General features: G+C 34.3%; 1 protein-coding gene across 2 annotated transcripts in view; it reads right to left on the bottom strand.

Annotated features, from left to right (window-relative positions):
* The window catches only part of LOC150100754 (dnaJ homolog subfamily C member 25 homolog), a 167,268-nt gene that overhangs the window by 110,811 nt on the left and 33,561 nt on the right, over window positions 1-22,896 (bottom strand). For both annotated transcript variants that reach the window (XM_090401691.1, XM_090401692.1), the window contains exons 3-4: window positions 22,152-22,217; window positions 17,138-17,191 (exon numbers count right to left, since the gene is read on the bottom strand). In XM_090401691.1, the coding sequence (XP_090257817.1) occupies window positions 17,138-17,191; window positions 22,152-22,217 (120 nt within the window). The remainder of the gene's footprint in view (window positions 1-17,137; window positions 17,192-22,151; window positions 22,218-22,896) is intronic.

Here is a 22,896-nt window from a genome sequence, read left to right as displayed (position 1 = left end):
CAGTTGCAGGTAAATGAATAGAAAACCCTCAAGGTAAAAGAGAGAAAAAGGAGAAGTATTTGGTTCAACTTTATAATTTACAACAAACATTAAGATTTCCATCAGGATTATAACTAATAAATTTATTATTTTCCCTCCTCAAAATTAATTCTATGTTCTACCATAAAGTTCATCATGAACATTCACATGACACAGAAATGGATGGTAGTCAACTTTGCTGTTGTATAAACAGCATTATCCCATCATCAAACCACATTAAACATTCAGAGCCAACTTACATTCTATTTGCACATTAAATTTAAGATTCTTTTAACATCGTTTCCTTTTCAAATTTGATGTTTTTTTTTATTCCTCTACTCTATCAAATGAGATTATTTATTCCAAGTCTACCTAAAAGAATATTCTCTTAGTTTGGATCAAAGCTTTGTCCAAGAAACACTTTCAAGGCCTTGAAAGTGTTTCTTACTAACAGGAACTTATTTGGAACTGGAATTAAAAAGATTAACTGTCATACACCTTATTCAGCTTAGAGAAATAGTTACTTACGTAAAAATCCTTGTTAGTAATTTATTTATAATATATCTGAAAACTGTAGCAGAAATTTTGTCAGCTAACTATTCAGCATTGTAAAAATATCACATAATTGTAATTTACTTATGTTTGTTTTGTACAGTATTAAGAGTATCATAAATGTTAAGTATAAATTTCATAAATAAGCTTTAAAAATAAAGTTTTTGATTTTTTTTAAAAAAATCTTCAGATTACTTTAGTTAACACTGTTTGAATAATTTAAAATTCATCATCAAATTCCTGCTATATACCATCAAGGGGTGTACAGGATATGATAGTACTACATGAAAAATTTACATCATTACTAACTTCCTATCTACAATTTTCCTCCGAATCAGTCTATTACTTGTCAAGACTCCAATATTATCATTATCAGATCTTATATTTCTATCGTCAAAGGCACAGTGTACTGTATCAATCCACCTATATCTTGGTCTTCCTCTGGGTCATTTTCCTGCCAACTTGGCAGAGAACACTTGTTTTGCTCATCTTTCTTTGCCCATTCTGTTTAAGTGCCCATACCACCTGAGATTAGCTCAGCTAATGCATTCCTGGATGCCGACAATGTCAAGTTCTTTCCTAATATCCTCGTTTTTAATATGATATTGCGATTGATGCCATCTGTACACGCCTCTAATCTTTCTCAGGACTCTCATATCTGCAGTTCTCTAGTCTTTGGTCAAGTGTTTTACTTCTGACCCAGCTCTCAGATCCATAAGTTAAAACTGGTTTGAACACTTTCTTGTATACAGCTAATTTAGTGTTCCGACTAATTTCTCTCTTATTCCATATGAATTTATTCAGTTGACTTTCTACCATACCAGCTTTGTTGATTCTGTTGTCTATTTCCATATTTAATTTACCATCTTCACTAAAAATCGTGCCTAAGTAACTGAAATGTTTTACTTGTTCCAAAGATTCTCTATTGACAACACAGTTGACATTTTCAATGATTCTGCCTATTTTCATTGTCTTTGTCTTTTTATTGTTGACCTTCATACCATATCTATTACAACAGTTATTCAATTTAGTCAGGGAATCTTGCAAACTTGTAGCAGATTTATTCAGAAGTATAACATCATCCAAATAAAGCAAAGAGCTGATATTAACATTTCCAATTCTGATATCATGTTTAATACTGCTTTCCTTCATAATGTGATCCATATACAGGGTGTTCGGGATAAATTTGACAGTTTCGTAAGGAAAAAGAAAATCTTCTTTGTATCTATTAAATTTAATGAATTGACAAAAAAACATTACAGGCAGAGTTAATTACAATACTATCAACAAGATTTACTCAAAATAACCACCATTAGCATCGATCACAGCTTCAATTCTGCTTCGGAACCTCGAACAAGCTGATGCTACAGTCTCCCTGGGAAGGGCCGCAAAAACTGTTTTAATTTTATCCATTAACTGGGCTTTTGTATTACTGGAAGTGCGATTGGTGTCTTTTTCAACTGCGCCCCATACAAAATAATCCATCGGGTTAAGGTCTGGGGAGTTTGGAGGCCAAACATTTGGACTGGTGAAGTCGTAGAAATTTTCAGACAACCATTTTTGACTTTTCCCAGAGGTGTGGCAAGGGGCCGAATCCTGCTGCCATACATACGGCCTACCATTGGCTACCCTTGTTATCCAGGGCTTGACTACAGTTAGCAACTCCACGAACAAAGCCCGAATTCCAATGCCAGGGTTCTTCAACACCTGTTCCTGCAGATTTGCGAGGAATTCTGCTGTACGAACGCAATCAGATTGTCTGCTAGGGATCTTTCTTCTTGCTACATCCTCGTAGTCACCATTGCAAGTCTCTAGTTCATGCCTGATTGTTTTTACTGTATTCAGGGAGCATTGGGCAGCAGTCGTAATATCCTTATTTTGATGGCGGGCACGAATCATCATGATACAAGTTATTCTCTTCCATGATTCAGGTGGGTTCCAGCTATCCATCCTTTCTGACATCTTGTATATGAATGAAGAAGGGTCCAAACTTTTAAATGAAGAGAAGTGTGTGTTAATACATGTAACTTACGGAAAAATATAATTAATTATAAATATGTCAAATTTATCCCGAACACCCTGTAGATAATGAATAACAGAAGGGATAATGTACATCCTTGTCTCACACCAGATTTAACATTAAACCATCTTTCTGTACTTCCTTCAATTCTAATTGCCGACTTACAACTCAAATACAGACTAAGTATTGCTTGATATAATGCCTCAATGACACCATATAATTGTATCGTATTGAATAGCTTCCCTCTTGGCACCTTGTCATATGACTTTTCCAGATCAACAAAACTAAATACAGATCTTTGTTATATTCCCATACTTTCTCGACTATTTGTCGTAAAGTGAAAATCTGAACCTGACAGCCTCTATTTGGCCTGAATCCAGCTTGTTTTTCACCAAGCTTTTCTTCCACAATTCTTCGACCGTTTCTCAAGTATACTGGCATAAATCTTACCAGGAACACTCAGTAGGGAAATACCTCTGTAATTCTTACATTCGGTTTTATTTCCCTTTTTATATATGGGTACTATGAGAGCTCTACTCCAATCATCGGGAATTCGTCCCTCTGTCCAAGCTTTCTGAACTATGCAGTGCAGCCACTGTAAGACTTTTATACCACCATATTTCAGCATTTCTGGTCGAATATCAACTACTCCTGCTGCCTTTCCACAATTCAAGCCTTTGATGGCTTTTTCTACTTCAAGTAAGGATATGTATTCTTGACTGCATGCCTGTTGAGTGTTTTTTTTACCACTGTGCTGTCACTACTTGTTTCATTTAGCAATTTTTCGAAGTAATTACTCCATACTTCAAGGATATCTTTTTCTCCTGTTTTCATGTCACCTTTATCATCTCTAACTCCTTTTAAAGCACTCTTTTCTCCATTCCTAACTTCTTCAACAACCTCCAGAATATTTTGCCACCTTCTTGATATTTATTTTCTATATTCTTGCCAAAGTCCTCCCATGACTTTTGTTTAGCTAGTTTTACACAGTGTTTTGCTTTCTTACATTTGTCTCTGTATTCTATAAGAGCAAAAGCTGACTTATTTGCCAGGAAATTTTGATATGATTTCTTCTTTTCCTTCACTGCCTCTTTAACTTCTTGTGTCCACCATGGAGTCCTGATTTTTCTATCCTTGCAGACAACCTCACCACATGCCTCTCTGGCTGAATCAATCAGAGTTTTCTTCAGGGCTTGTCACTGAATCTCCAAGGTTTGGTTCCTGTTCTCAAACTCTTTCATTTTTTCTTCAATAATCTTTGTGTATGTTAGTCTACAGTTCATATCTGAGAGCTGCTGAACTTCTATTCGCTTTAAAACTTTCTTACATGTTATTCTTTTCAATATGAAATTCAATTTTATCCTGCTCAAGATTAAATAGTGATCGCTTCCAATTTCAAATCATCTGTACACTCTGGTGTCCTGCACCATGGAGAAAACATCACTATCAACAATAACATAGTCAATGAGACTTTTCTTTTTCCTTGCCTCTTCTCTCCATGTATATTTGTGCACATTTTTATGTTGGAACATGGTGTCAGTAATAACCAGTCCATGTCCTGAGCAGAAATCCAACACATATTTGCGATTATTATCATCTTTGCTCTTTTCTCCAAATTTTCCCAAAATATTTTTGTATGTCTGACAATCATTTCCTACTCTGCTATTCAGATCCCCAACAAGGACCAACTTTTCCTTTTTCATTGTGTCAGTTGCTTTTTCTAAAGCATCAAAAAATTCCTCCACTTCTGCCTTAGTAGAACCTGCTGTGGGACCATAGGCACAAATAAGTCTCATTGTCCAGTTCCCCATTCTGATATTTGCCCACATCACCCTACTTGAGACTGACTGCCATTCAAGAAGATTAGCCTCGTATTTTGTGTTAAATACTATGGCTACTCTTTTTCCTTGATTGTCATTTCCTGAATATAACATTTTATATTTATTGTTCAGAAAGATCTCGCCAGTTTTTGTCTTTTTTGTTTCAGTCACCCCTATTATGTCGATCTGGTACTTATCTAATTCGTCAGCTAGCTCCATTTCTTTGCCATTCAGGCTTCTTATGTTGATAATACCGATCTTTAACTCTGGTGATGTTGAGTTGGGAGTGTGCTTTAGGATTTGTTCCAGTAGCTGATTTTTCACTGTTCTCTCTGGTTCCCTGGCGAAAAGAACGAGGCCGTTGTTTAACTGGACGACGCCCCAGACAGCATGAAATTTTGTCATGTTGTACTCATTTTTTATTTTGGTTTAACCAATAAGAATACAATTCGGTCGGCTAAATCCCAAATTGCCAACCCATCCTCATTCATTCAGTATCCGGGTAGATATCCAACAGGGTGCACCACGAGAAGGTGAGGATTGGACGTTAGGTCAGAAGCCCTGGTTGGTTCTCCGCATTCCTTGAAAGGCTATGTGGAGGTCTCCTCTCAGTTATACAGCTTTGACCCTTAAGCACCCCTAATTTAAAATTAGCAATTTAATTAATGCAATTATACACATTGCCATTACCAAAATAGCCATGTGAGTAAGCAGTCACGAAACAAAGTAATATATAACTTTATGTCTGTTATAGTAGTTTTCCTATACCACACACCACTGTAATGTGAAATTGATGTATAATGGCAGCCATGCTGTCACATGAGTTTCGCTGTAAATCTCAGTAATGGGCATATACATTAGTTCTGAGTTTTGGAACAGCTGTCGCCTAAAAACAGGAATGGCAGCTGAGAGAAAGAAACTACTGAGCTGAATTCTATGATTTCAGAAAATATTTTATATGGATCTTTATTAACTTTCCAAGGAAGAACTGTGATATCAATAGTTAAGGATAATAGAATGTATCGAATCTGCATGTATTGAAATAATTAAACAAAGAAAGATAAAGAGGAAAATGAGATAAATGATGCAAAAGTGTTCTCATACAGGGAAGTGAAACTATAGAACTTTATACTGAATGCTATGTTTATTTTTTTTTAAGTGTCTGATGTCAGCCCTCAAAAATTCAGTGTGAGATTCAGATACATTTTTTTCTTCTTTGAGCTCATGTTTCTTAGAATGGTCATGATTATATTTTGTATTTAATAACAATTTTAAAAAATTACACATATGAAAGATTAGGATAAAAAAACTCCATCTTTAGACTTCATGAAGCATATAGAACATGGTATTTGCAACTTGCCTCCTGCCATTGCTAACAATATCAAGCTTGACATAGCAAATATCCTTTCTCAAGCTTTGCCACATAAAAGAAATCTCCCTAACAACCAACTCCTCTCTCTCCATAAATTACACAAAGCAGCATAATAATCGCTAGAGCCAACAAGGATAATCCTACTATGGTCATCAAATGCCAATGAATATAATTGGAAAATGAATGTGTTGCTCAGAGATCTCACTACTTATAAACCACTGGATTATGATCTCACAAATTCTCAAAAGAAAACATTAAAAAAAAGTTTCTTAAAAATGTCACATCTTTTCCTCCTGAAATAGTTTAAAAACTCAAATCATTTAGTAACCCACTCCATATATGGACTGTCAAAAATTTATGAATCCAATAACTTTCTCATCCCATAGATGCTACTGACTCCCCATCCCTCTTTTTAAATTAGCCAAACAGTGTTAACAGTCCTTAACTCCACTTACAGGTCATTCTTCTTTTATTAAAAATTCCACATATTTCAAATCTTTAATCCAAAATTTAATTTTAGATGATAACAATATCATGATAAGCTTTAATGTCACCTCTCTTTTTACCAATATCCCTCTTTTTGAAACTTTAAAGTTACTAAAAAACGAATGAATGGTAAAATTGTTAATTTCAGTTTCAGCTGTGGTAGAGCAGGTCTCAGTTCTGGGAATGGAAAGATAACAAAATAATTCCCTTGCATAAGGGAGGTTTCTAAGACTGCAGTAGCAAATTATAGACCAATCAATATGTCAGGTGTAGTGGTAAAAAGTAGCAGAAAAATTGGTCAAAAAAAAATTCAAGAATAGGTGGATAAAAATATGATACTGTATGAGGGGCAACATGGATTTATGAAGGATTGGTCATGCGTTAGTAATTTATAAGAATTAATGCATTATTAATTTTTTATAAGAGTAACAGCAGAGTGATAAAGAAAATAGCTACACAATGATTGTGCTGGATTTTGCAAAGGTATTTGACAGAATACCACATGGAACTGTTATACAAATGAGAACAAATGGGGATGAATATGACACTGGTTAAGTGGATAAGAGAGTGGCTGGCTGCTAGATAGATATCAAAAAGTGGTATATGGTGGGGCAGAATCATGGTGAAAACTAGTGTCTAGTGGTGTGCCACAAGGTCTGGTGCTGGGACCATCGGCGTTTAATTTGTACATAAATGATATAGGAAATAACCTGAAAGGAAATATTCTGTTGTTTGCTGATAATGCGAAATTAGGTAGAGTAACAGTTAAGGCAATGTGGACAGCTCACAGGATGATTTAAATAGGCTGTCAGTATGAGCAAATTATAATGGGGGGTCAGTTTAATGTGGAAAAATGTAAAGTCACGCATTTTGGGAAAAATAGATTACAAACTGTGTATCACATTGATGGCACTGCATTCAAGGAAACAGATGAAGCTAGAGATTTAGAGATGGTGGTAGACAGAGAGTTAAAGTTTAGAGGATATATTGCTAAGGTTGATAAGATTATTTGGCTATTGAAGAACACTTTAACAAGAAAAGATAAGTTGTTATTCCTCTTTATAAGGTCTTGATATGTCCACATCTAGATCACTGGGCTTAAGTGAGTGGTCTGTGGAATATTCCCTATGAAGATAGATTGACAGTGTGTGGATTGCAGAAGTTGGTTGATTGGAGAAAAGAATGGGTATGATAGAAATATTTAAGTTATTTAAAGCATTTTACAGGATTCATGCAGGGGAAATGTTTCAGCACTTGGATAGAGGGGGCAGAAGAAGGGGAGTGTCATCCCTGGAAGTTGAATAAAGGTGTGGTTAGTAGGGGATGTGAGGACTAGATTTTTTGCTTTAAGAGTTGCGAATAAGTGGAATGGGTTGCCGGACAGTTGGCAGTGCTTTATCTGTTAACAGATTCAAGGAGAGGTATGATAGATTGTGTGGATAATTTGGCTCTTCCACATGGATCTTAGGACTCCATGGAGGTGCCTGTACAATAATAATAACTTAAAATAATTACCATCATTTATTTTGCAGTTAAGCTCAAGTCATGAAAATTAGCTGATATAAGGAAAACAAGCATGAGTATGACAGGCTTATGAAAACATTAAGATAAGTTTAAGATTAAGAGAATTCAAAAGTATGATAATCCAAAATGAGACATCACAAATTAATCATGTGAATCTAGCATATTAAATACAAGCAGTTCTTCATTATGCATTGCTCTAATGGTTAATAGTAAAAGTCTGATGTGTAGCATAATCATACGAGAGACTTTCAAATATTATGTAGAATGAGCTCTTGGTTTCTATTTAGGGTACCTTGAGAGCACATATTCTTTGACCATGTAAGGCACGAAGATGATGACCACATCATCCATCTCCATACATAGAGGTTAGCATTTAATAAAACATACAAGTGGATTTTTGTAATAATTTTTTATTACTTATCACTATACCTTTTTATAAAATTGTTGGTTATGCAGATGCCAATAACCAAATTAAGATTAACCATGGAAACTGCATAGTTACAGCACATTAATTACATTGTCTAACTAATGACCATCAGAACTATCAGGTAATAATCTCAAATTCTACTTTATAAATTACATAGAATACATCTTGAAAAATACTAATGCCAACAAGAAAACGTCAAGTGTAAATTTTTGTTGATGGCATATGTTGAAGATGAAGTTACAGATTCAACTCCCCTCTTTCATTTTTAATCTCATGAAATATGAAAGGAGTGTGAAGAGTGAGCATACTACTCAAAGAAAAGTAATATGGGTAAAACAAAGCAGCTATTCTTTATCATCATCAAATTCCTGCCATGTATCCTCAAGGGGCATACAGGATATGATAGTACTACATGAAAAAAATTACATCATTACTAACTTCCTATCTACAATTTTCCTCCAAATCAGTCTGTTACTTGTCAAGACTCCAACATTATTAGATCTTATATTTCTATCGTCTAAGGCACTTTGAACCGTATAAATCCACCTATATCTTGGTCTTCCTCTGGGTCGTTTTGCTGCCAATCTGGCAGAGAACACTTGTTTTGCTAATCTTTCCTCGCCCATTCTATTTAAGTGACCATACCACCAGAGATTAGCTCTGCTAATGCATTCCTGGATACTGACAATGTCAAGTTCTTTCCTAATATCCTCGTTTTTAATATGATATTGCCATTGATGCCATCTGTTCACACCTATAATCTTTCTCAGGACTCTCATATCTGCGGTCTCTAGTCTTTGGTCAGGTGTTTTACTTCTGACCCAGTCAGATCCATAAGTTAAAACTGGTTTGAACACTGTCTTGTATACAGCTAATTTAGTGTTTCGACTAATTTCTCCCTAATTCCATATGAATTTATTCAATTGACTTCCCATCATACCAGCTTTGCTGATTCTGTTGTCTATTTCTATATTTAATTTACCATCTTCACTAAAAATTGTGCCTAAGTAGCTGAAATGTTTTACTTGTTCCACAGGTTCTCTATTGACAACACAGTTGACATTTTCAATGATTCTGTCTATTTTCATTGTCTTTGTCTTTTTATTGCTGACCTACATACCATATCTATTACAACAGCTATTCAATTTAGTCAGAGAATCTTACAGACTTGTAGCGGATTTATTTAGAAGTATAATATCATCCGCATAAAGCAAAGAGCTGACATTAACATCTCCAATTTTGATATCATGTTTAATACCACTTTCCTTCATAATGTGATCCATATAGATAATGAATAACAGAGGGGATAATGTACATCCTTGTCTCACACCAGATTTAACATTAAACCATCTTCCTGTACTTCCTTCAATTCTAACTGCTGACTTACAATTCAAATAAAGACTAAATATTGCTTGATATAATGCCCCATTGACACCATATTGAACAGCTTCTCTCTTGGCACCTTGCCATATGCCTTTTCCAAATCGATAAAACTTAAATACAGATCTTTGTTATATTCCCATGCTTTCTCGACTATTTGTCGTAAAGTGAAGATCTGATCCTGACAGCCTCTATTTGGCCTGAATCCAGCTCGTTCTTCGCCAAGCTTTTCTTCCACAATTCTTCTCCACCGTTTCTCAAGTATACTTGCATAGATCTTGCCAGGAACACTCAGTAGAGAAATACCTCTGTAATTCTCACATTCAGTTTTATTTCCCTTTTTATATATGGGCACTATGAGAGCTCTACTCCAATTATCAGGAATTTGTCCCTGTGTCCAGGCTTTCTGAACTATGCAGTGCAGCCACTGTAAGACTCTTATCCCACCATACTTCAGCATTTCTGGTGGAATATCATCTATGCTGCCTTGCCACATTTCAAGCCTTTGATGGCTTTTTCTACTTCAAGTATGGATATGTATTCCTGACTACATGCCTGGTCAGTGTTTTTTACCACTGTACTGTCATCACTGCTTGTTTTATTTAGCAGTTTTTCAAAGTAATTACTCCATACTTCAAGGATATCTTTTTCTCCCGTTTTCATGTCACCTTTATCATCTTTAACTCCTTTTACAGCACTCTTTCCTCCATTCCTAAGCTTCTTCAACAACCTCCAGAATATTTTGCCACCTTCTTGATATTTATTTTCTATTTTCTTGCTAAAGTCTTCCCATGAGTTTTGTAGCTATTCTTTAGCTGTGAAAACTTGTGTGTAGAAATGTGAAATTTAAACATCAGATAAACACAGCATGATAAAAGAACATATGTAATTAGCAATAAAAAATCGTTTTCACTGTTTCAATTTGGCACATTACTACTATGCATATTTGTTACAAAAATGTGATGACATGATTATAACAGATGTTATAATCATGTCACCTCTTCGTTATTGTCTGCATCTATAATTACATCAAAGCAACAAAGATCATGAGGTAAATATGTCATATCTGTAAGTGTATTTGTTTGTGCATACTCAAGCTCAACAACTAGAAAAATAATAACAAATCCAATGTCAGAAGAACTGAAGATAGCAACCCTCAACATAAGGAGTATTAAGGGAAAGGAAATTGAGAATGCAGAAAAATCAACCTTACTAAATAATAAATATACAATGTTATATTCAGGCAACAATGATCAAAGAAAGGGAATAGCAACACCATTCAACACTGAGAATGAAGATAAACTCCTTGATAGATGAAGTTGTTTTGCCTATTTGGTTTGTATTATCTGACTGAGTTAAGGATATTAAGTTGTTTATATGCATGCATGCACGTAAATTGTTTGAATAAATGGATATTTTATTTTAAGCATCCAGATTTGGGACTTTTGTACTAAATATGCAAGTTAACGATGATGCGAAACTTTCTCAAAAGTTGCCTTTAGTATACCATCAATTTCCAGATATGCACACTCAAGGGGGTGTTTAGGCTACTATGACAGCGTTACATGATTAAATTTATATTATTATTAATCTCCTATCCACAATTTTTCTCAAAATTAGTCTATTACTTGTCAGCACTCCAATATTCTCATATCTAACATTTCATGCTTCTAAGGCACTTCTGAATGAATCAAATCTCACTAGACCTTGGCCTTTCTCTGGTCTCTTTCCTGCCATCTTGGCATTAAACCTATTTTACTAACCTTTCCTCATTCATTTTATTTAAGTAATCATGCCATCTTAGATCAGTTCTGCTTACATATTTTTGAATGATAATAGTATCACGTTCCTTTCTAATATCTTCATTTTTGATATGATTCTACCATTGATGCCATCAGTTCATTCCCCCAATTTTTCTCAGAACCCTCATATCTGTAGTAGAGTCTTTGATTAAGTGTTTTATTTCTAACCCAACTCTCAGATTAGGAGAATTAAGAGAGATTAGGATCTTCTTTAAATGGGCTTTTTTATATAAAATATCCTAAATGGACTAATTTCCAATTAAACCACTAGACTTTAAACATGTAAAATGCAAAGTATCCTTTTCTACCGAAACTGAAAGGCAAACTTATTTATTACATAAAATATTTTCAGTTGTAATATCTCTAGCACAATTTTTGTTTGACGTACTTCATCAGGCCACTTCACTGCAAGGTTACAAATAATGCAAAAAAAAAAAAAATTCACACCAAGAAAAATATTTCTCTTCATTTTGGGTTACAAAATGCAGAATAAATCTATGTTTCATATTCACTTACTGCAGGTTTCAAAATGTGAGTGTGCTACTTAACTGATTAGCCAAGTGGAGAATGTCATGTGCGAGCTATCCAATAACAGAATCTAGATTCAAATCTACACTATGCCAAGAATGCGAAAAAATCATTTTCACTAATTTCACAGTCGCATTTCACTAAACCTATTTTCATGGTTTCTTTTTATTGTTGATTTTCATGACAAATCTGTTACAGCAGTTAATGAAATTTAGGATCCTGAATCTTGTAACAGATTTATTCAGAAGTATAACATCATTTGCATAAAGTAAAGAGGTTAACACCACCACCAATTTTGATATCAGGTTTAATGTCACTTTCCTTCATAATGTGATTGATACAGGCAATGAATAACAGTTGAGATAGTTACACCTTGTCTTACACCAGATTTTAAAAACAAACCATCTTCCTATACTTCATGTCTGACTGCTGACATTTAAACCTTAAATATACATTACATAATACTCTGTAAACTGTCCCATTTATACCACATAACTGTAACATTCTGCACAGTTTCTATCTTAGCATCTTGTATATGCCACTCCTGTGATTTCTCAATTAACTGTCTTAAAATGAAAATATGAACTAGATATTTGGCCTGAACCCAGCTTGTTCTCCCATGGTTTTTTTCATGCTTGTTCTCCCACAATTTTTCTTAGACTCTTCTCAGCAACCATGCTGAGAAGAGGCTAAGAAATAAAGAGATATTTCTATAAGAACTAAGAGGATAAATCATGCCTGGCACTAAAGACAGAAATTTTCTGTAATGCCTACATTTATTTTAATTTCCCTTTTCCTATACATATGGGTACTATGATAACCATTATGACCATCCAGATGATCTTCTGACCATGTTCTCTGAATTATGCAACGCAACCACTGTAAAACTTTTATACCTTCATATTTGAAACATTTCTGGTGAAATACCTTCTACACAAGCTGCCTGTCTCCCCATTTCAGATTTTTGATAGGTTTCTCTACCTCAAATATTGATGTGTTTTCCTGTTTGAATTCCTCTTAAATATGTTATACCACTGTTTGGTCAGTGCCTACTTCATTCAACAATCTTGGATAGGAGCATGGATGTTTGCGAATGTCATTAGGTAGGAGATGGATTTCATCACTTGGTGTGAGACCACATCCCGCTTTTTAGAAGTCTGAAGCAGCTTGAAAAAGTTCCATATTTGGTCTCTAGAGCAGTTTCTGGACCTGGTAAAATATTAATAAAAAATATATAAAAAATCAATAAAATAGAAAAAAAAAAACTACTACAAGCATCCAGAATATACTTAGTTTTTTTGTCACCTTTTTTCATCTGATTCTTTTTTGCTGGTTCATGTTTTACCTTCAGTATTCTTACCAAAGTATTCCCATGACTCTTGTTAACCTACTTTTACACAACTTGGTTTTATTACATCCTTCTAAGTATTCTCTCATATGGTAATGCTTTCTTCTTTTCCAGGACTGCCTCTTTATGTAACTTCTTGTTCACTACAAAGATCAGATTTTTATTAGTAACTTTTTGTTCACTACAAAGATCGGATTTTTATTAACCTTGCAAACAACTTCATATGCCTCTCCGACCGAATCAAAGACCGTTTTCTTCAGATTTTGCCAGTCTCCAAAAGGTTTGATTATTGTTTTTTTCCTCCAATACTATTTGTATTGGAGAGAAAATTTATATAGTCTGAAAGCTGCTTAACTTTGATTCTCTTTAAAACTTTTGTACTTTTTTCCCCAATACAATTATCCATTTTAATACGGCTTAGAACTAAATATTCACTTCCTATTTCACATCCTCTATATATATATATATATATTCCTGTGTCCTGAACCAGTGTGAAGATATCAATAATAACACAATGAGTCTTTTTTTAATTGTGTCCTCTCTTTTTCTCTAATATATATATATATATATATATATATATATATATATATATATAGGCATCTAGCAGATACAGTATAATTAGCTCTGCACTTTTCTTCCTCCAAATTTTTATAAATCATTCATCTGGTATTCATTTTCTGTTTTGTCAGCCTTCCTATGACTCAAAAAATTTCTCATTATTCTCTACTTTGGAGAGAGACTCTTCTGTGGAATCATAGGTACAAATAGGTCTCATTTGATGATATCACTCCACCTGAAATTGCCTGCCACTCAAGATTATCTGTAGTATTCAACAGTAATGTGGTATTCAACTTACTGTTGAATACTATGTCCTTTTCCTGAACTCAATTGTCTGAATATAAAATCTTGCAGTTATTTAAAAACATCTCACCTGATTTTATCTGGTTTGCTTTAGTAACATCAATTCTGTCGCTGTGGTACTTCTCTAATTCTTGTGAATTCCATTTCTTTTACTGTATCTATCTCTATTTTCATTTCTGATGATGTGTTTGTTCCAGGAGCTGAGTTTTTATTGTTCAGCCTTGTTTCCCAAAGAAACAGTGCGGGCATGGTAATATCGAATTCAAATCTACTAATAATCTTGCTTCATCTTCAATTATTTCTTTAAGTGTTGTAAAATATTGACTGCCACCATTTTGCTATATTTTACTATATCCTATTTTTGCTCACACTCTAGAGTAACAAATTTGTTTTTCAACTGCACTAGGTAGACTATGTATTAAGTGCAAAGTTATAAAATTCTAAACCAGTGGTTCTTAACCTTTTCAAAGTCATGGAATTTGATTTTAAGAAAAATTCGGGGAACGCCAAAAGCATTAGGGGTCATAAAGCTAACAATAAAAAATATGCATGGACTTGCCGTTTATAAAAATTGAACTTATTTTAATGTGATACTTGAGCTTGTCTACTTTTGCAGATTTCAGCCTATAATGTGATATAGCTACCCTCATCTCTGTCTATATTAGTAAGTCTTTCACGATTTTTAGCTTTTATATTGGCTAATATTGAGAAACCGAGCTCACACAAATATAATGTTTAAAACTGTAACAAAATTTTCAGTGCCCTTGTGGAGAAAGCTGGATATTTGGCTTGGACAAAAATCCAAAATTCCTCAAGAGTTATTTCAGAGAATTTCATTTTTAGAGTACGATCCATTGACAAGGTAACTAATTCTTCTTCTTCTTGTAACGAAAATTCACAGCTCTATGTATTAACTGTGCCAAATGGATTTCATATCCAGTCATACATGTGTGTATTTCAGGAAGGAAAGTAACTTGAAATCTTTTCTTCCAATATTGTTACATTTTTACACATTAAAAATAGTACTATAAACGATATTCTATTGGTTTAAAAGTCAACGCGCATAGCAGTCTTTAGTTGTTAGGATCAAAATAGCCAATTACACTCAGAACTGTCATATGACATCTTTCACCAGCGGAACAGTTGTAACCAGTTCGCAGAACACCGGTTAAGAACCACTGTTCTAAACTGAAGACAAAGCAGATAGTTATTACTTACTGCTAAAATTAATCTTTATTTTAATTCAGTCATGGCTTGATCTTAATCACTTAATCTAAGATTAATACAGGAAAACCTTGCTTAATGTGAATTCAATATCTGCGATGATCAGTTAGCATGATTGAGTGAAATTATATTATTTCCCACTTTAAGGGAGTGATTAATCAGTTAACGCGAATTTTTTATGTTACACGAAATTTTTTTGTCACTAATCTGCAGCGAGCTGAAAAGCTGGACGTCATTAAGAGACATGAAAGTGGCGTTAGTAATACAATGATTGTGCAAGACTGGGATACAGTGAGTCTACAGTTTGGACTATATAAATAAGAGCAAAGGACAAGGAAAAGTTGCTACTACTTTTTAAGCATGTAGATCACCCGAAATAGAAGCCATTTAATGATCGAGATGGAGCGTCTTCTATCACTCTGGATTGAAGATTATAACCAAAGAAGAATACCTCTTAGTACAAGGAATATTCAGGCAAAAACTCTCAATATTTTTACCTCATTGAAAGAGACCAAATTTCAAGAGGAATGCGAAAGCTTTACTGCGAGTTTAGGATGGTTGAACCATTTTAAAAATTGAACTGGACTGAAGAATAACTGGGGAATTTGCTACTGCTGATAAAAGATTCTGCAGCCAAGTTTCCCGATTGATTATGACGATCGATAAACATTCAACGTCAACAAAATTGGTCTCTTTTGGAAGCAATGGGCAGCTCTCTTCTAACAAGGTGTTCCAACAATAGACTGCAAACTTCTTATGACAGTGGACTAAGGGAATGAACTAGACTCGAAGAACCTCAAGATACAAGATACTCCGCTTTCGATGATTGACAGTGAACTTCATGTAGCAACCGACCCAAATAAGAAAAGGTGAAACCCCAAGACATTTCTCTTTTGATGACTGACAGTGGACTCGCGTAGCAGCAGACTCAGGTAAGAAAAGATTGAGAAACCCAAGACATAAGACACTTCTCTTTTGATGACTGACAGTGGATTTAATGTGGCGATGGACCCAAGGTAGGAGAAGGTGAAAGCCCTAAGATGAAATCCTTTGCTGCTGGAGCTTACAAAGGCCCGGACTTCATGTTGTACACACGTGCATGTCTCTTGAAACTTCCATATATGGTCATGGATCGACATCTGGATATGATGACATCACACTTTGCACATCTTTCAAAATTGTCATATATGGACATGGATTTGCATCGTTACATAGTGATGTCATATTTCATGCATCATATTAGTTTAACAAATGTTTGCTATTAAGTTATTACATACAAAAGCATTTATAGTAATAATGACATTTCTTTATGTATAATTTCCTAAAGAAAAAAAAAAATCAAAAACAAACATGATAAATTATTTATCTTGTGAGAATGATTTGATTGGCTAATTCTGAAATTGTAAGCCTATACTATTCAATATCTAGGTATATACTAACCAACAGTCCAATTCTCACCTTCTCAGGGCGAACCCTGAGAGTGTGAGAACTGGACATTAAGTTAAAAGCAGTCTGTTTCGCATATTCTTTAAAAGGTTATATGTATGCAGGTCTCTTCCTAGTTAGCTTTGATCCTTGAGTGACCCTGTTTCCAAGTTATTTACTCCTTAACTTGCCTACAATTCTAAAAGGTACTATGGGTTAGCAACTTTTCATTGGCAGAATATATATAATTTTAATAACATAAAAAAAAATGGCATTTTACGTAGTAAACAAGATTCATCTATACACATACATACAACAAAAGACTTATGCTACATAATGACTAAACTTACCTCATAAGCAGTGGCAATCAGGGTGAACTTTTCTGATACTACTTCTTTTGTTGCCTAGAGGGCAAAATAACAGGGAAAGGAATTTTAAAATTTTTTGTCTTAATAATAGCAGTGCTAATAAATCAAAAATTATGTATTAATTTAATTTTTGTACAATTTATGAAAAAAATTAGTGATCAGGAGAAAAATGTATTATACTGATAAATTTGCAACATACTGTCAACTTCCACTAATGTTAACAGCTGTTCACCACCATAATGTTACAGATTCTTCATCATCAAATTCCTGCCATGTACCCTCAAGGGGTGTACACGATATGATAGTATTATACGAAAAAAATTACATCATTACTAACTTCCTATCTACAATTTTCCTCCAAATCAGTCTGTTACTTGTCAAGACTCCAACATTATCAGATCTTATATTTCTATCATCTAAGGCACTTTGTACCGTATCAATCCACCTATATCTTGGTCTTCCTCTGGGTCGTTTTCCTGCCAACCTGGCAGAGAACACTTGTTTTGCTAATCTTTCTTCGCCCATTCTGTTTAAGTGACCATACCACCTGAGATTAGCTCTGCTAATACGTTCCTGGATGCTGACAATGTCAAGTTCTTTCCTAATATCCTCGTTTTTAATATGATATTGCCATTGATGCCATCTGTTCACACCTATAATCTTTCTCAGGACTCTCATATCTGCGGTCTCTAGTCTTTGGTCAAGTGTTTTACTTCTGACCCAGCTCTCAGATCCATAAGTTAAAATTAGTTTGAACACTGTTTTGTATACAGCTAAATTACTGTTCTGACTAATTTCTCTCTTATTCCATATGAATTTATTCAGTTGACTTCCCATCATACCAGCTTTGCTGATTCTGCAGTCTATTTTTATATTTAATTTACCATCTTCAGTAAAAATCATGCCTAAGTAGCCGAAATGTTTTACTTGTTCCACAGGTTCTCCATTCACAACACAGTTGACATTTTCAATGATTCTGCCTATTGTCTTTGTCTTTTTATTGCTGACCTTCATACCATATCTATTACAACAGTTATTCAATTTAGTCAGAGAATCTTGCAGACTTGTAGCAGATTTATTTAGAAGTATAATATCATCTGCATAAAGCAAAGAGCTGACATTAACATCTCCAATTTTGATATCATGTTTAATACCACTTTCCTTCATAATGTGATCCATATAGATAATGAATAACAGAGGGGATAATGTACATCTTTGTCTCACACCAGATTTAACATTAAACCATCTTCCTGTACTTCCTTCAATTCTAACTGCTGACTTACAATTCAAATAAAGACTAAGTATTTCTTGATATAATGCCCCATTGACACCATATAACTGCAGCGTATTGAATAGATTCTCTCTTGGCACCTTGTCATATGCCTTTTCCAAATCGACAAAACTTAAATACAGATCTTTGTTATATTCCCATGCTTTCTCAACTATTTGTCATAAAGTGAAGATCTGATCCTGACAGCCTCTATTTGGCCTGAATCCAGCTTGTTCTTCACCAAGCTTTTCTTCCACAATTCTTCTCAACCGTTTCTCAAGTATACTTGCATAGATCTTGCCAGGAACACTCAGTAGGGAAATACCTCTGTAATTCTCACATTCAGTTTTATTTCCCTTTTTATATATGGGTACTATGAGAGTTCTACTCCAATCATCGGGAATTCGTCCCTCTGTCCAGGCTTTCTGAACTATGCAGTGCAGCCACTGTAAGACTTTTATACCACCATACTCCAGCATTTCTGGTCGAATATCATCTACTCCTGCTGCCTTTCCACATTTCAAGCCTTTGATGGCTTTTTCTACTTCAAGTATGGATATGTATTCCTGACTGCATGCCTGGTCAGTGTTTTTTACCACTGTGCTGTCATCACTACTTGTTTCATTTAGCAGTTTTTCAAAGTAATTACTCCATACTTCAAGGATATCTTTTTCTCCAATTTTCATGTCACTTGTATCAGCTCTAACTCCTTTTACAGCACTTTTTCCTCCATTCCTAAGCTTCTTCAACAACCTCCAGAATATTTTGCCACCTTCTTATTCTTAGAAATTTTTAAAAGAGCACTGTAACCAGAAGAGAACTATACAATTACTGTGATATCTGAATATCATAGTTATTGTAAATATTGCAGCCTTTCCCTAATAAGCCTCTGTTAAGCAGTACATATAAGCAGAATTCTTACATGACTTCTACTCACAGGCATGCAAGATAAGAGAAATAAAGAGTTGTAAAATGGATACATTCTTTCACGAATCAAGAAGAGAATCGAAGTTTTCCTAGTGACAATACGAGACAAAAAAAAAAAAAAAAAAACAGGTATGAATTGTTAGAGAAATAAAACAGACTGATAAGAGAATAACACAATTACAAAAAGAAAAATAAGATCTGAGAAAACAAAGCAAGTAAAACAAAATTATCCTTAGAAATAATAAAATGGTAAACAGATTTGAAAATAATAAAGATTAAAAGTGGGAAAAATAGATGTTTAATGAAATACAAGAAGGAGTGTCCTCTTTCTTTTAGATAATTATCAGATCTAGCTTTGGCTGAGTTAGTTAACGAATTCTATCAATATAACATAGCATGCTTATTTTGTTCAGGTGTACACCTAAATTTTGAACATGTTGGCATAGACCTGTGATTTAGCAATTATTATCAGTTTCATAATAGTTTTAATCACTAAATTACAGGTCAAAGCCAGCAAGTTCAAAACTTAGGGATGGTCATAAACAAAATAAGCATACCATGTTATACTGATTTGAAATTAGGGGAGCTTCATGAAAAACTTCAGTAATAGTACATCTTCTAAAACCAATTCTATTTTTATCAATTCAAGAGAAAGTACGATAGCTGGTGTGGGCGATATATATAGCTTCCCATAATGAACTGTCTTAGGAGACTTGCACAAAATTGTGTGAGCCTCCTAGTTGGGTTTGTTGTTAATAAACAAGAAACTCTAATTCACATCATGTAAAAATCCTTAAATAACATTTTGTAAACAGTACTTGACAAATGACAATGAAGGAAAATAGACATCCAGTTGAAGATGCAGCAGGATAATCAAAAGACAAGCTTGTTCAGAAAGACTCTGTTCAAGTCATGATCAAATGCTGCGAAAGTATTGGAAGCAATCTTAATTCTTTAGGTGCACACCTAAAAAATTAAGTTTCTTTAGCTGTTACATTCCCTAAAGAATCTTAATTCTTTAGGGAATTTAAAAGAAATGACAATACTATGATTAAATTTACATTATCAGTTCCCATCCACAGCATTCTTCAAAAATCAATCTCTTAGCTGTCAAGTCTCCAATACTGCTAGATCTCACATTACACTCGAAGACTTTATTTAACCTCATCAATCAACTATGGATCTTGAATATTCCTCTCTTTTTCTATTATCGTTATAGAAGAAAACAAGTTTTTCTAACCTATCCTATCCCATTCTGTTTAAGTATCCATATCACATTACATAAGCAAGTGGATATTGGATCCAGACTGATTTCAAACTGAATGTAGAAACTATGAAAGTTTTGTAAGTTGACCACAGAGCTTGCAGGAAAACATTTCTTGGCATTAACAAGTTGCTTAGTGTGGACTACTTAAAAGACATAGGTGCTGCCCAAGTGTCTATATATTCAACTTTTATTAGACCATTTTGATAAGGTTTCATTGGCCTGACAGCTATTTCGAACTGGTTGGTTCTCTTCAAAGACCAAACAAACCTCAAGAGAGCAAAAACTCTTGTTCAATACTAAGGAACTTGAAATGCTAGAGAAATATGTTTTTTGTAAGCAAACTCTCAGTCGGTAGGTAAAAATAATTACTAAAATAAAGAGCCAAAAGGCTTCAGTTTGGTGATGCAAAATTACACAAGCAAAGTGGATATTGGATCCAGCAAGCTCTCTAGTCAACTTATGACTTTCATAGTTTCTACATTCAGTTATGAAATAATGCTAGATCCAATATCCACTTTGATATTGATTTTCTGAGCTTTTTCAACAATCTCCAGAATATCTTGCCACCGTCCTGAGATTTATTTTCTATGTTCTTACCAAAGTCTTCTCATGACTTTTATTTAGCTAGTTTGACAAAGTGTTTAGCTTTCTTACATTTCTCTCTGTATTCTCTAAGAGCACAAACTGACAGATTCACCAGGAATCTTTTGATATGCTTTCTTCTTTTCCTTCACTGCCTCTAACTTTCTATGTTCACCATGGAGTTCTGATTTTTATATCCTTGCAGGCAACCTCACCACATGCCTCTCTGGCTGAATCAATCATTTTTTTTCTTCAGGGATGTTTGCCACTAAATCTCCAAGGTTTGGTTCCTGTTCTCTTCTCTCATTTTTTCTTGAATAATGTTTGTGTATTTCAGTCTACAGTTCACATCTGAGAGCTGCTCAACTTTTATTCACTTAAAAAATTTTTTACTTGTTCTTTTCAATATGAAATTCAATTTTATATTCACTGTCTTATGATGAAGCTAAAAGACCAAATTTTGAAGTAGTCAAGTGACCTATGATGCACAACTGCTGGAAATGAATATCCCACCATCAGAATTAAAAATCCCTAAAATTCTTAAGATGCAATAATAACACAGTTATCATCAAAATTGACAAAAGAAAACACCACTGTAATCTTAGCTTCCATATGATTTCAGAAAATGAAATCACTTCTTTGTCATCAGAATACTCTTTTCTTTCTTTTTTTTTTCCTCATCTCACAATAAGATTATACAATTTATATCCCAAAAATTTCCAGACAGTAATTTTTTTTTATTTTTCAAGTGCAATATACTTTATTCATGAAAATATTTAAACATAATGGCAAACTTATAAACAACTATTACATGAAGAATACCATTCCCTAACTGAAAGCATTCAGTCTATTATCTATCAAATTATATATGTGCATACATACTTTATACAAAGTTTTAAATGAAGTACTAGTAACAAATTATTTGTAAAAAAAGAAACATATTTACTTACTTTCACTTTATGCATATCAGGGTGATACTTTTTGGCGAGCTTCCTATAGGCTCGGGCAATATCAGTCTAAAAAAGAAAAAACAACTATTATTGTACAATTACAAAATTTATTAGTAATTTGAGTTGACTTAGAATAGAAATGAAAGATAAGAACCACAACACTGAAGGGCTGGATTTTCAATTCATTCAAAGTGTCTGAATAATGTGAGGTATTCTCAGAGTTGCCATTTATTTATTCGCATGGGGTTCTCCCCTTTCTTCCCCCCAATCCCTTTGGGGGGTTGAGCTCTCCTAATGAGAAATTAGGTATATATATTTAAAAAAAAAAAAAAAATCAGCTAATGCCTATGTTGTTCCCGTATAGGGAGTAGGCGGGGCCATTTACCCTATCTAACTTTTGGAGACTGAGTGGGCAGTTCAATCGCCACTGGTAGCCAATCAGAGAGATAGCTGGCCCAAGGCTATCACTGATTCATCGGTACTCAGTGAAGAAGGCGGCAAGCTAGTGCCGCCATCTCGTGGTCTCTAACCCTAACACAATATTTTTAATGTCTGAAAAATAGTGTGGGTTCTACGGTCGATTTTCTTGAGTTTACGAGACGAAAAACCCGAGTTTCTGGGAGAAAAAAACCCGCTAGCCCATGCCAGAGATCGACTAACTCGGGAACCGGCCGAAAAAAGGCTTAGAAAAATTTCCTCTAGTCGGCGACTAGATTTGAACCACCAAATCCTTTCTTCGTGCGGT

This window comes from Typopeltis vanoorti, chromosome 12 (genome assembly GCF_054136105.1).
Source record: "Typopeltis vanoorti isolate ZY-2024b chromosome 12, IOZ_Tvanoo_1.0, whole genome shotgun sequence".
Lineage (NCBI taxonomy): Eukaryota > Metazoa > Arthropoda > Arachnida > Uropygi > Thelyphonidae > Typopeltis > Typopeltis vanoorti.
This window is presented reverse-complemented; position numbering and strand designations above follow the sequence as displayed.